Consider the following 14609-nt stretch of genomic DNA (forward strand, 5'->3'; position numbering starts at 1 on the left):
ATTTTCTGTTTTGCACTTATTTCACTGAAATCGAAATTAATACTAGCAAAAACAGAAAACATATATAAAGATAAAGAATTCAGTGGCTGTAAAAGAGACTAAACACTAGTTCAAATAAACTACGTTTACAATCTCTCACCGCACATAGCCTGGGGACAAGAATAAAACCCTAGAAACGTTTTACCTTCTTCCCCGTACAGCGACTAGGGAGGAGAGAAACACAAGAACAACATTACCCGCTTGAACGGAACGTTTTCTCTCCTCTCTCTCCCTCCGTCTCTATCTCTCTCTCTCTTTCTCTCTTGATTTCGCACCTGAGAGAAGAGCCCAATTATATATCGTCAAAACAAGTTAATTGGCTAAAGGAAAAAACTGAAAGGTTTTCCAAATAAAAAGTTTCTTTAATTTAGAATTTAAACCATTTAAGCTAAGAAAGAATGAACGAAACGTCAGAATCGATTTACTCTTACTGCAAAGTGAAACCGTGATACACTCTCTCTCTATCGTAACGATAGAGCGCATGTTGAACGTCCTGAACGTCAACAACTGCGTAGTCTAAAAACTAAACGTTAGTTCATCTTTGAAAACAGTACGAGACTATCAAAGAAATTCTTTCATAAAACATTAAATTTAAAAAGTTTTAAATTCTTTAAAGGCTAAATACGATATAACGGGCTCAACGTTGATTAACTTCGGTTCCAAGTTAGGACCGCCTACTATCAGGAAAGGTCGCATATAAACAAAACATAAAAATTTATTTTTATATGTTTATAATAAATGGAAAGTTAATCGAAGAGGCCTAATAAAGGCGGAGAGATATAAAATATATAGATCTATAACGTGTTAAGCAAAATTACTAAAAACCTAAACACACTTCCGTCTAAGGGAAGGGTCGGCCATTTAAAAGTGAAAGAGAGTCCATACTCTCTTTGTCACCATAATTAAATCTATCCAAAACGAGTTCAAGTTTTGAGATGAAGATAAAACCCCTGCATAGCGAAAGCTCAAAACTGGAATAGTGTACTTCACCAAATAGTTGTGAAAACAAATCCAGTTAGTAACAGCGTATTTAGTAGGTCTTGCCAGTGGCACGACAGAGAGAAAATTGGTTCTGTGTTGACATGGAGTACTTGAGTACCTGCTCGACAGATGGCGCTGTTGATGTACACCCCCACCTGTATAGCGATCGCTGGCGTATTTTGTCCTTAGGTTTTTCTGTCGGGCAGCAGAGCTGACAGCTATATGATCACCGGCTAAGTTTAATATTGAAAAATTATTTTTATATGTTTATAATAAATGGAAAGTTAATCGAAGAGGCCTAATAAAGGCGGAGAGATATAAAATATATAGAGGAAAATCTATAACGTGATAAGATAATTACTAAAAGCCTAAACACACTTCCGTCTAAGGGAAGGGTCGGCCATTTAAAAGTGAAAGAAAGTCCATACTCTCTTTGTCACCATAATTAAATCTATCCAAAACGAGTTCAAGATTTAAGATGAAGATAAAACACCTGCATAGCGAAAGCTCAAAACTAGAATAAAGTACTTCACCAATTAGTTGTGAAAAAACTCCAGTTTAGCAACAGCGAGTAAGTACGTCTTGTCGATAGCTCGACAGAGAGAAAATTGAGTCTTTGTTTACATTGAGTACTGGGTATCTGGACGACAGATGGCGCTGTTGGGCACACCCGCAACCTGTGTAGCGATCGCTGGCGAGTTTTTACCGTAGAGTTGTCTGTCGGGCAACAGAGTTGCAGCTATATAATCACCGGCTAAGTTAAATATTGAAAACTAAATGTTATAACTCCCATCATTAACACTACCATTAGAATTATCGGAAGGTTTGATAAAGAGAAAGATGAAGGTTGCTGAGAATGCTACTATATCTTGATGTTTATATTTTCTCAGCTGGACTCACATAGATAAAAGCTGATATCATTGTTGATATGGAATTTTTCTTCAAATAGGCACACTTATCTGAACTTATGCCAATACGTAAGGTAAAAATGGTTTGGTTACCAATACACATCACTTGGAATTCAAGGTATGATTTTCATACCAGCTGTATAAGATGACCCACAGTTTTCAAGGGTGACTTAGATCTTAAGGGTAGTCTTATGTGCAGAAATATACGGTACTTAAAATCATCCCTCTCTTTCCTTCAATTGTGCTGCAACACTGAGTGTGTGGGAGTCAGCAATATAAACATCAGGGAGGTTCATAAAAATAAACAGAATTTTAATAATAAAATTTCTTATTTCTATACTTACCTAATGTTCATATACATGTCCCTCCCCCCCACTGATTCATGATATCAAGTGGAAAGAATAATTTCAACTTCAAAACTGAAAAGACAAAAGAGTATCTGGTGATAATTCTATGCTTCTTACCACTTACTGGTAGATAGTTCCATTCCTTTGTTAAGGGCATGTATTTACGGAAGGGAAGGAAAATGGGAAAATTTTAAAATTCTATGGACAAGAGTCAATTAAACTAAGCTTCTGTTTTTCAACTATAATAGCCATATTAAGTCTTTCTTTTAAACATTAATGCATGTGCATTTGTACTTTAACTGGTAATAATTTGGTATAAACATTACACTTATTTCCTATAAATAAATATATAGTTTCTCATATTCAAATCTAAACTGATAGAAACCTAATCAACATAAGTTTAATTTATTGTAATGTAAAATGATCAACACAACTGCTTTGTCAGTCCTGAATACAGTGTACTAACCTGATAAGACCCACTACAATAAAAATGCAAGGCAATTAAAAGCTGATATACTGCAGGAAGTGGTCTGCCACGATTATCAGTTCTCTCAATGTCATTCTGAATCATGGCCAGAAGTTCACAAAAGGATTCTTTTGAGAACCTGAAACCAATTTTAAAATTATTGACAATAGTTTAAGGACAGTAATAAAGAATTAAAATGCAATTTACTAAAATAATTCCAATCAGTCTTTCAATGTTTACTCCCACTAACAAGAAAAATGTTATTTTCATTAGTAAAATAAATTTTTGAATATACTTACCCGATAATCATGTAGCTGTCAACTCTGTTGCCGACAGAAATCTACGGTCGGGATACGCCAGCGATCGCTATACAGGTGGGGGTGAACACCACAGCGCCATCTGTGGTCAGGTACTCCAGTACTTCTAGTCAACACCACCTCAATTTTTTCCTCGGTCCACTGGTTCTCTATGGGGAGGAAGGGTGGGTCAATTAAATCATGATTATCGGGTAAGTATATTCAAAAATTTATTTTACTAATGAAAATAACATTTTTCAATATTAATCTTACCCGATAATCATGTAGCTGATTCACACCCAGGGTGGTGGGTGGAGACCAGCATACATGTTAACAAAGAAGCTAAGTATCCCGTATTTTATTTTATTAGTTATTCAAAAATAACATAAAATAAATAAGTACCTGGTAAGGAAGACGACTTGAACCATTACTCTGCCTTTATTAAGTACGTCTTCCTTACTGAGCGTAGCGGTCCTCTTAGGATGCTGAACGACTCTTAGGTGCTGAAGTATAAAGGGCTGCAACCCATACTAAAGGACCTCATCACAACCTTTAACCTCGGCGCTTCTCAAGAAAGAATTGACCACCCGCCAAATCAACAAGGATGTGGAAGGCTTCTTAGCCGACCGTACAACCCATAAAAAGTATTCAAGAGAAAGGTTAAAAAGGTTATGGGATTATGGGAATGTAGTGGCTGAGCCCCCGCCTACTACTGCATTCGTTGCTACGAATGGTCCCAGGGTGTAGCAGTTCTCGTAAAGAGACTGGACATCTTTGAGATAGAATGATGCGAACACTGACTTGCTTCTCCAATAGGTTGCATCCATAACACTCTGCAGAGAACGGTTCTGTTTGAGGGCCACTGAAGTAGCCACAGCTCTCACTTCATGTGTCCTTACCTTCAGCAAAGCAAGGTCTTCTTCCTTCAGATGAGAATGTGCTTCCCTAATCAGGAGCCTGAATAGGTAAGAAACTGAGTTCTTAGACCTTGGAAGAGAAGGCTTCTTGATAGCACACCATAAGGCTTCTGATTGTCCTCGTAAAGGTTATGACCTTTTTAGATAGTACCTAAGAGCTCTAACTGGGCAAAGTACTCTCTCCAGTTCGTCCCCCACCAAGTTGGACAGGCTTGGGATCTCGAACGACTTAGGCCAAGGACGTGAAGGAAGCTCGTTTTAGCAAAAAACCGAGCTGCAAGGAACATGTAGCCGTTTCAGATGTGAAAACTATGTTCCTGCTGAAGGCGTGGATCTCACTTACTCTTTTAGCTGTTGTCAAGCACACGAGGAAAAGAGTTTTTAATGTGAGGTCCTTAAAAGAGGCTGATTGGAGAGGTTCAAATCTTGATGACATAAGGAACCTTAGGACCACGTCTAGATTCCAGCCTGGAGTGGACAACCGACGTTCCTTTGAGGTCTCAAAAGACCTAAGGAGGTCCTGTAGATCTTTGTTGGTGGAAAGATCCAAGCCTCTGTGGCGGAAAACCGCTGCCAACATACTTCTGTAACCCTTAATCGTAGGAGCTGAAAGGGATCTTACGTTCCTTAGATGTAACAGGAAGTCAGCAATCTGGGTTACAGTGGTACTGGATGAGGAAACTGCATTGGCCTTGTACCAGCTTCGGAAGACTTCCCCTTTAGACTGATAGACTCTGAGAGTGGATGTCCTCCTTGCTCTGGCAATCGCTCTGGCTGCCTCCTTCGAAAAGCCCCTAGCTCTTGAGAGTCTTTCGAAAGTCTGAAGGCAGTCAGACGAAGAGCGTGGAGGTTTGGATGTACCTTCTTTACGTGAGGTAGACGTAGAAGGTCCACTCCTAGAGGAAGAGTCCTGGGAATGTCGACCAGCCATTGCAGTACCTCTATGAACCATTCTCTCGCGGGCCAGAGCGGAGCCAACCAACGTCAGCCGTGTCCCTTTGCGAGAGGCGAACTTCTGAAGTACCCTGTTGACAATCTTGAACGGCGGGAATGCATACAGGTCGAGATGGGACCAATCCAGCAGAAAAGCATCCACATGAACTGCTGCTGGGTCTGGAATCGGAGAACAATACAACGGGAGCCTCTAGGTTATCGAGGTAGCGAACAGATCTATGGTTGGCTGACCCCACAGGGCCCAAAGTCTGCTGCAAACATTCTTGTGAAGGGTCCACTCTGTGGGGATGACCTGACCCTTCCGGCTAAGGCGATCTGCCATGACATTCATATCGCCCTGAATGAACCTCGTTACCAGCGTGAGCTTTCGATCTTTTAACCAGATGAGGAGGTCCCTTGCGATCTAGAACAACTTCCACGAATGAGTCCCTTCCTGCTTGGAGATGTAAGCCAAGGCTGTGGTGTTGTCAGAGTCCACCTCCACCACCTTGTTAAGCTGGAGGGACTTGAAGTTTATCAAGGCCAGATGAACCGCCAACAGCTCCTTGCAATAGATGTGAAGTGTCCTTAGCTCCTGATTCCATGTTCCCGAGCATTCCTGTCCGTCCAAAGTCGCACCCCAGCCCGTGTCTGATGCGTCAGAGAAGAGACGGCGGTCGGGTTTCTGAACAGCCAAAGGTAGACTTCCTTGAGAAGAAAGCTGTTCTTTCACCACGTGAGAGTAGACCTCCTCTCTTCGGAAACAGGAACTGAGATCGTCTCTAGCGTCATGTCCTTTATCCAGTGAGCCGCTAGATGATACTGAAGGGGGCGGAGGTGGCGTCTCCCTAACTCGATGAACAGGGCCAGCGATGAAAGTGTCCCTGTTAGACTCATCCACTACCTGACTGAGCATCGGTTCCTTCTCAGCATGCTCTGGATGCAATCTAGGGCTTAGTAGATCCTTGGGGCCGACGGAAAAGCCCGACTCTGAAGATCCATACCCAGGTAGACAATGGTCTGGGATGGGACGAGCTGGGACTCCTCAAAATTGACCAGGAGGCCCAGTTCCTTGGTCAGATCCATAGTCCATCTGAGAATCTCCAGACAGCGACGACTTGTGGGAGCTCTTAAAAGCTAGTCGTCTGACGGAGCCGGACACAAGATCATGGTACTGCTGCACAGTCTGTGAACTGTCAACCATGGCGAAGCGAGGAAGTACAGCGACAACCCGAAGCTGTCTAGACTGTCTGGGTCGTACAGACAACTCCTTATCGGGTTGCTGAGGTTGCCGCACTGCGTCACAACAAGTCACTTCTGCTGGTTGTTGAACGTCTTCCCAGTGACACACTGACTCCGTAAACAAAAAATCCTCTAACAAGGACTAAGCTTGGACTGCATGTCTTGCAACAAAGCTCAAGGTCTATGGGAGCAGGTGTGGTAACAGACGGGGTTAGCGACTGAAGTGGAACCATTACCCTCCCTGGAAGCATGTTATGCTTAAATAAAAGTCCATAGGAGGCTAAGCAGCTAAAGGCTCCTCTCCAAATGACAGAGTCCTCAAGGGAATATCAGAAGGAGGGAGAATAGCACTTTCTCATCTACAGGAACCATATCCGAGAAAAGCTAAGTTCTCTCAGTGAGGGTTTCACTGGTGCAAAAGCAGCAGACTAGAAGGCAACGTTATGAAACTGCTTGACAGTCTAGTGAGTTGGCAACAACCAAAGATGTGTGACTGAGGAGCATGCGGTAAGGTATGCAGAGCATGCTGTATGCAGAGCATGCTGTATGTAGAGCATGCTGTAAGGTAAGCAGAGCATGTTGCATGGCGTGCGGCTTATGCTGCATGGGATGAGGCTCATGCTGCATGGGATGAGGCTCATGCTGCATGGTATGAGGCTCATGCTGCATGGGATGAGGCTCATGCTGCAAGGGATGAGGCTCATGCCGCATGCGTTGAGGAGGATGCCGCATAGTATGAGGCTCCTGCCTCATGGGTTGAGGCGGTTGCCGCATAGCATGAGGCTCCTGCCTCATGGTTTGAGGAGGATGCCGCATAGCATGAGGCTCCTCATAGCATGAGACTCCTGCCTCATGGGTTGAGGAGGATGCCGCATAGCATGAGGCTCCTGCCTCATGGGTTGAGGAGGATGCCGCATAGCATGAGGCTGCCTCATGGGTAGAGGAGGTTGTCGCATAGCATGAGGCTCCTGCCTCATGGGTTGAGGAGGATGCCGCATAGCATGAGGCTCCTGCCTCATGGTTTGAGGAGGATGCCGCATAGCATGAGGCTCCTGTGAGGTTCCTGCCTCAAGAGTTGCGTCTGCCTCAAGGGTTGAGGAGGTAGCTGCGCAGAGAGAGGCTCATGCTGTGAAGAATGCGGTTGCTGCATGCGTTGAGGCGGCTGCCTCATAGCATGAGGTTCCTGCCTCAAGAGTTGCGTCTGCCTCAAGGGTTGAGGAGGTGGCTGCGCAGAGAGAGGCTCTTGCCTCAAGAGTTGAGGCTCTTGCCTCAAGAGTTGAGGTTCTTGCCTCAAGAGTTGAGGCTCTTGCCTCAAGAGTTGAGGTTCTTGCCTCAAGAGTTGAGGCTCTTGCCTCAAGAGTTGAGGTTCTTGCCTCAAGAGTTGAGGCTCTTGCCTCAAGAGTTGAGGTTCTTGCCTCAAGAGTTGAGGTTCTTGCCTCAAGAGTTGAGGTTCTTGCCTCAAGAGTTGAGGTTCTTGCCTCAAGAGTTGAGGCTCTTGCCTCAAGAGTTGAGGTTCTTGCCTCAAGAGTTGAGGCTCTTGCCTCAAGAGTTGAGGTTCTTGCCTCAAGAGTTGAGGCTCTTGCCTCAAGAGTTGAGGCGGTTGCCGCATAGCATGAGGCTCCTGCCTCAAGGAAAGTGGAGGTTGCTGCATAGCGCTGGTACCTGGCAACTCCCAATGCGGCAGCTCACGCATGGAGGCAGGAGGAGCCTCAACATCATACGTCTGGCAGGGTGGACTGCGCAGAGGTGGAGGAGCGCTCGCAGGAGGAGGTGTGCTAACCTTCTCTGCCTGAAACTCCTGCATCAAAACCGCAAGCTGAGACTGCATTGTCTGCAGCATAGACCACTAGAGTTTAAGAAAGACAACAACAAACGGAGCTACTGTCCGTTGAGACTGAGGGTCTAAAACAGCTGGTGCGGCAACAGACGGAGTTACTGCCTGTTGCGATACCACCTTGCCTCTCTGGGAGGTGTGCAGTTGTCGTACTGCAGCAAGTCCGAACTGACCCAGTGCTAATGGCACCACCTAGGAGTTGGACTTGCGCGGAAGGGACCGACTTGCACTTAAAAGCTGCAAGATTTGGTCCATGGTTTCTGCGAGAAACTTCTTCCGCAGACGAGGAATAAAAGGGCTCTCTCGTCTTTGTGTGGGTGGGGTGATCACGTCGGCTACGTGAGTTGGTTACACCCGAAACCACGGAGGGAAACGTCTGTTCGTCGATCAAGGCCTGATGAACCCATAAGTCCTTCGACGTTACTTCTCCCCTGGGCTTGGGAGCTTGTAAGAGGTCCCAGACTAGGCGAACAACTGGCACGAACAGACGAACCCTCGAACGCAACACTGTAACACTTTGCGCTTATCACTTTATCACTTTTGATTTTCTGTTTGCACTTATTTCACTGAACTCGAAACTTTAAGTGGTTTGTACCTGAAACACGCAATTCTATCCTTCATTAAAAGTTAGTAATTGCGAAAACAGTATTACAATGTAACAGAAAAACATAATGAAAGATAAATAATTCAGTGGCTGGAAAAGAGACTAAACACTAGATCAAATAAACTACGTTTAAAATCTCTCACCGCATAAAGCCTGATAACAAGAATAAAACTCTAGAAACGTTTACCAGCTTCCCCTAAAGAGACTAGGGAGAAGAGCAAAAACGATAACAACGTTACCCGCTTGAACGAAACGTTTATCCTCCTCTCTCTCCCTCCGTCTCTATCTCTCTCTCTCTCTCTCTCTTGACTTAGAACCTGAGAGATGAGCCCAATTATATATATCGTTAAAACATATTATTGTTAAAGGAAAAAAACTGAAAGATTTCCCAAATAAAAAGTTCCTTTATTAGAATTAAAACCATTTAAGCTAAGAAAGAATGAACAAAACGCTAGAATCGTTCTACTCTTACTGCAACGTGACACCGTGAATACTCTCTCTCTATCGTAACGATAGAGCGCAAGTTGAACGTTCTGAACGTCAACAACTGCAGAGACAAAACAAAACGTTAGTTCAACTTTGAAAACAGTACGAGACTATCAAAGAAATTCTTTCAAAAACATTAAAATAGCATAATATGTTAACAGGTAAAAACGAAATGACGGGCTCAATGTTAATTAACTTCGGTTCCAAGAAAAGACCGCCTACTATTAGGAAAGGTCGAATATAAACAAATATAAAAATTAATTTTAATAAGTTTATAATAAAAGGAAGTTAATCGAAGAGGCCTATAAAAGGCGGAGAGATATAAAATAAATCTATAACTTTTGTTAAGCAAAATTAAGAAAGAGAGTCTATACTCTCTTCGACACCAACACTTCCGTCTAAGGGAAGGGTCGGCCATTAAAAGTGAAAGAGAGTTCATACTCTCTTCGTCACCAAAATTAAATCAAAAATTAAATCAAATTAATTCCAAAAACTTGCTAAGCTAATGATAAAGCTTCCTGAATAGCGAAGGCTAAACTCTAGAGCAAATACATCACCAAATCGTGAGCAATAACTCCAGAATCAACAGCGTATCCATGTAGGTCTAGCCGGAGGCACGACAGAGGAAAAATTGAGGTGGTGTTGACAAGAAGTACTGGAGTACCTGACCACAGATGGCGCTGTGGTGTTCACCCCCACCTGTATAGCGATCGCTGGCGTATCCCGACCGTAGATTTCTGTCGGCAACAGAGTTGACAGCTACATGATTATCGGGTAAGATTAATATTGAAAAACTTATTTAACAACATTATATGCATGTGGAGGAGTAGCCAGCGATTTTAGCCATCTGGAAGCCTTCTCAACATTTTAGAGGGTTTATAATAAGCACAAGTAGGGGTGTAGACAGTAAATGTAGCCTTCTGGAAGCATTGTAAACGTTATAGAGGACTGGGTATATTATGACTTCTGATGCAAGTTACTATAGTGTTATAAAAATGGAATTCTCAAAATAAAACTTATAACTTCAATACTTACCTGGGATTCATAGGCTATCCCTTCAGGGAAGGAAAAGCTTTGTCTACAAAACCAAAATAAGATTTTTTGCCATGACTTCTGCAAAACCTCTTTTCATAGGAAAGGGAAGGTGGAGAAACTAACTAGTGCGTAATTATCACTCTCTATCCCGCTGCCATTTTCATTAGATCTTTCAATAGTAAAAGCAATTGTAAAAAAGTCATACCCACTGTGAGAGGGAAGGGGATTGGGAACTTAAGAGAGATCACAGGCAAGCATTGAAATAATTTTAGCTTGAAAATTCCAGTATGTCTATTTCAATGACACTACTGTAATTGGGATTCATATTCTGAATACCACATTTAATTATCATTATTGCTAAGCTACAACCTTAGTTGGTAAAACTTGATAGTATTAGCACAAGGGCTCCAACAGTGAAAATTAGCCCTGTGAGGAAAAGGAATAGGGAAATAAATAAACTCCAAGAGAAGTATTGAAAATAAATCTTACAAATAAATCCTTTTTCAAGATAGAACCCTCGCAACCTCTTGCTGACCTCAAGAACCGGATCTCTTCATAAGGCCTGCCAACGCAAGAGACTATGGGGCAATCTTAACGAACAAATCGACTGATTTAGATGAAACTAAGGGACAAATTTCTCCAGACCCCATGGTTCTTAAAAACTCATCGAATTGTGGGCCGACAGAACTTTTGATTCCTTGAATACTTTTACCATACTGTATGTAGAAAGTTTTGAATTCTCTTCTCGGAGGGTAAAACCTGAATACTTTCACCATACTGTATGCAAAAAGTTCTAAATTCTCTTCTCAGATGGTAAAGCCAAAGAGGAAACAAGGCTATTGTCATTCCCAAATAAAAAACAGACAGAGATGGAATCCATCAAGACTTCTGGAAATTTACTACAACCCCCAGCCTCAATAAAAGTTTCATCAGAAACTTCTGGTTTAGAAGAAGGGCGTATTGACCAACTACTGTAATTAACAAGGCAAATAATATTTCAGATCCTAGGTGTAACGACTTTCCTACAACCGGCATAACTATTACCCTTGTTTAGACTGGAGGAGCTGTCCTCAAACTAATATATGGGCAATTGAACTGATAAATTCAGTCTTGAAACAAACCCAAGATATTTCTGTGAGTTTAGCCAAGGCAGAACATTAAATAAGTACATGATTTCTCATAAGAAGGTGCAACTCTAGAAGTTGCCAGTATGCCATTATGCCACCTGTTGATGGATGCTAACAAGGAGAATCAGGGATATAAGGAGACCTAAACATCACACTTCATCATTAAAAAAATACATAATACTGTATGTTAATCCTTTCTTAGGAGTAAATCCTAGCCTTCCCGAATTAATGAACTACAGGTAGTAGTAAATTCTGCAAAAGAAACTATTATGACTCTAGAGCTTAACATTAGAAGAAAACTGTTGGTGAGCAGAGTTTAATACACCAGTTTTAAAAATGGAATCATCCATAATTCTTTTAAAGTTCTTTTGAAAGATAAAAGTTTTGGCCAAATTCTTCCCCTGAAGAAAAGAGAGAAACTTTTCTACTATTAAAGTCCAGTAATCAACATAAACACTTGTCCAAAATACATAGGCCTACAGGGTCTGTTCTGAATGGGTAATTGATAAGAACTGTTTTGATAAACGAATATTATTATCCGAAAAGCAGGATGCTATATGCCCAAGGATTCCAACATGGGAAAATAGGACAGTAAGGAAAGGAAATAAATAAGCTACAAAAGAAGTAATAAACCATTAATATATTTCAAGGACAGTAACAACACTGAATTACATCTGTCATAAATAAACTATAAAGAGATCTATGTCAACCTGTTTGCAGAACTTCTGAAGTTCCACTGATTCAACTGCTTGATTAGGAAGAAACAGGTATATGCTTTGCATAGGAGACTGCCATAGTCCCAAAAACTCAAAGTGGAACAAGTTCCTGCTAAGTACAGTATAGGGCATTTCAACAACATGACAAATTCGTAGATAATTTGTATTTTTCCTAACGATACAAACCTAGCTATTTACATGGGGTAATTACTTTGGCGACAGCCGATGACGAGCCATAAAGTTTTAACGAGGGTTTCCTACCCCACCGCTAGCTAGCGGGGGGGTAGGGAGGGGTAGCTAGCTACCCCTCCCCCTCACACACAACGGAGAATACTCCACTTTACTTAGAGGTAGGACTTATCTTGGGGGACAGGGCTGGCGGGCACATAACTGTAAATAGCTAGGTTTGTATCGTTAGGAAAAATACAAATCATCTACGAATTTGTCATTTGTTCCGTAACTGAATACAAACCACGCTATTTACAAGGGGGGACTTAACCTTTAGGAAGGGTGGTAAGTCCCGGCCATACTGGCTTTTGGCTTGCCCGGGGATTCCATATTCGAGTGGTCAAGTACTCGGACAATAGGGAATCCCTCCTCCTCACTGGCGGTTGTGAAACTGCCGCGGCCTACATAAGGAGTCTGTGACGGTGAAAAGTGACTTGTCCCAGGCAGTTGCCCGGGAGTCCCTCAGAAGGAAATCCAGGCTAGGACTCTCCCAATACCACCTCGTCAGGGTATGGGAACATGACAGTATTACACAAAATACTAGGAACACAAGGAAGCATAGTTTACCTGCAGTGGTTTGAGGTCAGCTGTGCAGAGAACCCAGGATGCTGCTTTCTCTGTGGGAGGAGAGGATGAAGAAAGGAATAATGGCCAGGCAGATCTTTCCATTCATGCAGACTAACACCAGGTAACAATGCCCTCAACCTTCTGCCACTTGTCCATCAAGGAGCCTGAGATTCAGACCAGCTGTTGTGAAGCCACCACAGGGCCGATAGAAACGTATCAAGCCTCCTGTGGGTCATGTCTTACAGGTAAGGGGGGTGAGAAGAAGGTCTGAGGCTTCAACATCCCCGCTTACAGGACCTGCGTCACTGAAGATGCTCCATGAAGGGTAGGGTCGTATCTAAGTCCCTGACATCATGGGTTCTAGGGCGATGCGACAGAGAAGGGTCAGGATTCAAGGCAGGGTGTAGCACCCTGCGAATCCAGGCCGAGATGGTACTCCTGGAGACCCTTCTCCTAGTTACCCAGGATCCATGAACAAGACTTGGACCTGGAGACGACCTGCAGCTGTTCTCTGAAGACACCAGGTCGGACTCCCTACCGGCAAGGTAGGAGATGGTCTGAGTCATCTGCTACAGGACGGAGACCCGAGCCCTGGAAGGAGTCGAAGCGGGTCTCGGCAACAAACCTTAAAGACGAACCTGAAGTTGTCTGCCCTTAACCCCCTGAATGAGCGATGTCATAAGAGAGACCATGTGACTCGCTTGGCTGAAGACAGGCTAGCAGGAACAATGTCTACCCAGAAAGGTGGTGGTCTGGGGACTCTTAGTGGTTCGTCAGGGGGGGTCTCTTTAGAGACTCGAGGACTCGAACCACGTTCCAAGGAGGAGGTCTCGCCTTCGACTCAGCGCAGGAGAGGACAAGGCTTCGCATGCGAAGGAAGAGTTCCAGCGGGGGAGAAATGTTTGTCCCTAGAGCCAGGAGGCAAGCCTCAAGGCTGGGGGATAGCCTTTCACAATTGAAACTGAAAGGCACACTTATCTCGCAATCCCACTAGGGGCTCCGCTATGCTGGAAGCGGCAACGTGTGGAGGGATGCCCTCTCCCCGACACTGGTTACAGAAACTCGCCCAATCGCCTGGGAGATTACTTGCGGAAGACTTGCGCAGGTGTCCAGGCCTCCTTTTCGCCACTTGTTGCGAAAATTCTCTCTCTTTGAGAAGGTGCTGGATAGACCCCCGGCGGAAAGAGGAGTAAGCTACGGAGGCAACACATCGATGGTGTCCCACCGTTGCTGGAAGGCCTCCTACCAGAGGGCCTTGGGATCCGTGACCGGGGAGCAGTACAGCGGGAGCTTGCAGCTCAGTGCTGTAGCGAACCGGTCCACCGAGGGAGCCCCACCGAGGCAGGACTTGTAGGCTACTTGAGGATCCAAAGACCACTCGGAATGTGGTGTTGGTGACACACTGCTCAGATGGTCGGCGAGCCCATTCCTTTGCCTGGAATCAAGCGAGCTGCCAAGGAGACCGAGGGGGACTCGGACCATCCCGGTATCTCCACCGCAGGATGGGATGGTTGTACTGAAAAGTACCTCCTTGACTGAGCCAGAAAACCATCACTGTGGTGTTGTTGATCCTCATAACCACAGAGTAGTCCGCCAGGCTAGGTGGAGATACTGAAGAGCCAGAAAAAACAGTTTCCGTCTCTAGTAGGGCTAGAGAAGGTTCTTCCTGGTTCTGACCCCCGGGCTGAGGACCCATGTATCAGAACGTGGGGCCCCCCCCCCTTTCCTTTGACGCGTCCGAAAACAGCATCAAGTCAGGGGGAGGACGAGAAGGACCACTCCCTCTTGTAGGCCCTCGTCAACTTCCCACCCCTATGGGTTCGTCTGTACCGGTTGTCCCCTAAGGGCCTCGGCGTCTGGGGAGACGCGCCCCCGACTCCCCC

General features: G+C 44.2%; 1 protein-coding gene across 2 annotated transcripts in view; it reads right to left on the minus strand.

The window, feature by feature from the left end:
• LOC137646835 (putative nuclease HARBI1) overlaps positions 1 to 14609 on the minus strand; it is a 73792-nt gene that overhangs the window by 41349 nt on the left and 17834 nt on the right. For both annotated transcript variants that reach the window (XM_068379914.1, XM_068379913.1), the window contains one exon: positions 2742 to 2880. In XM_068379914.1, coding sequence (XP_068236015.1) covers positions 2742 to 2880 — 139 coding nt within the window. The remainder of the gene's footprint in view (positions 1 to 2741; positions 2881 to 14609) is intronic.

The sequence above is a fragment of the Palaemon carinicauda genome, chromosome 9, assembly GCF_036898095.1.
Source record: "Palaemon carinicauda isolate YSFRI2023 chromosome 9, ASM3689809v2, whole genome shotgun sequence".
Taxonomy (NCBI): Eukaryota; Metazoa; Arthropoda; class Malacostraca; order Decapoda; family Palaemonidae; genus Palaemon; species Palaemon carinicauda.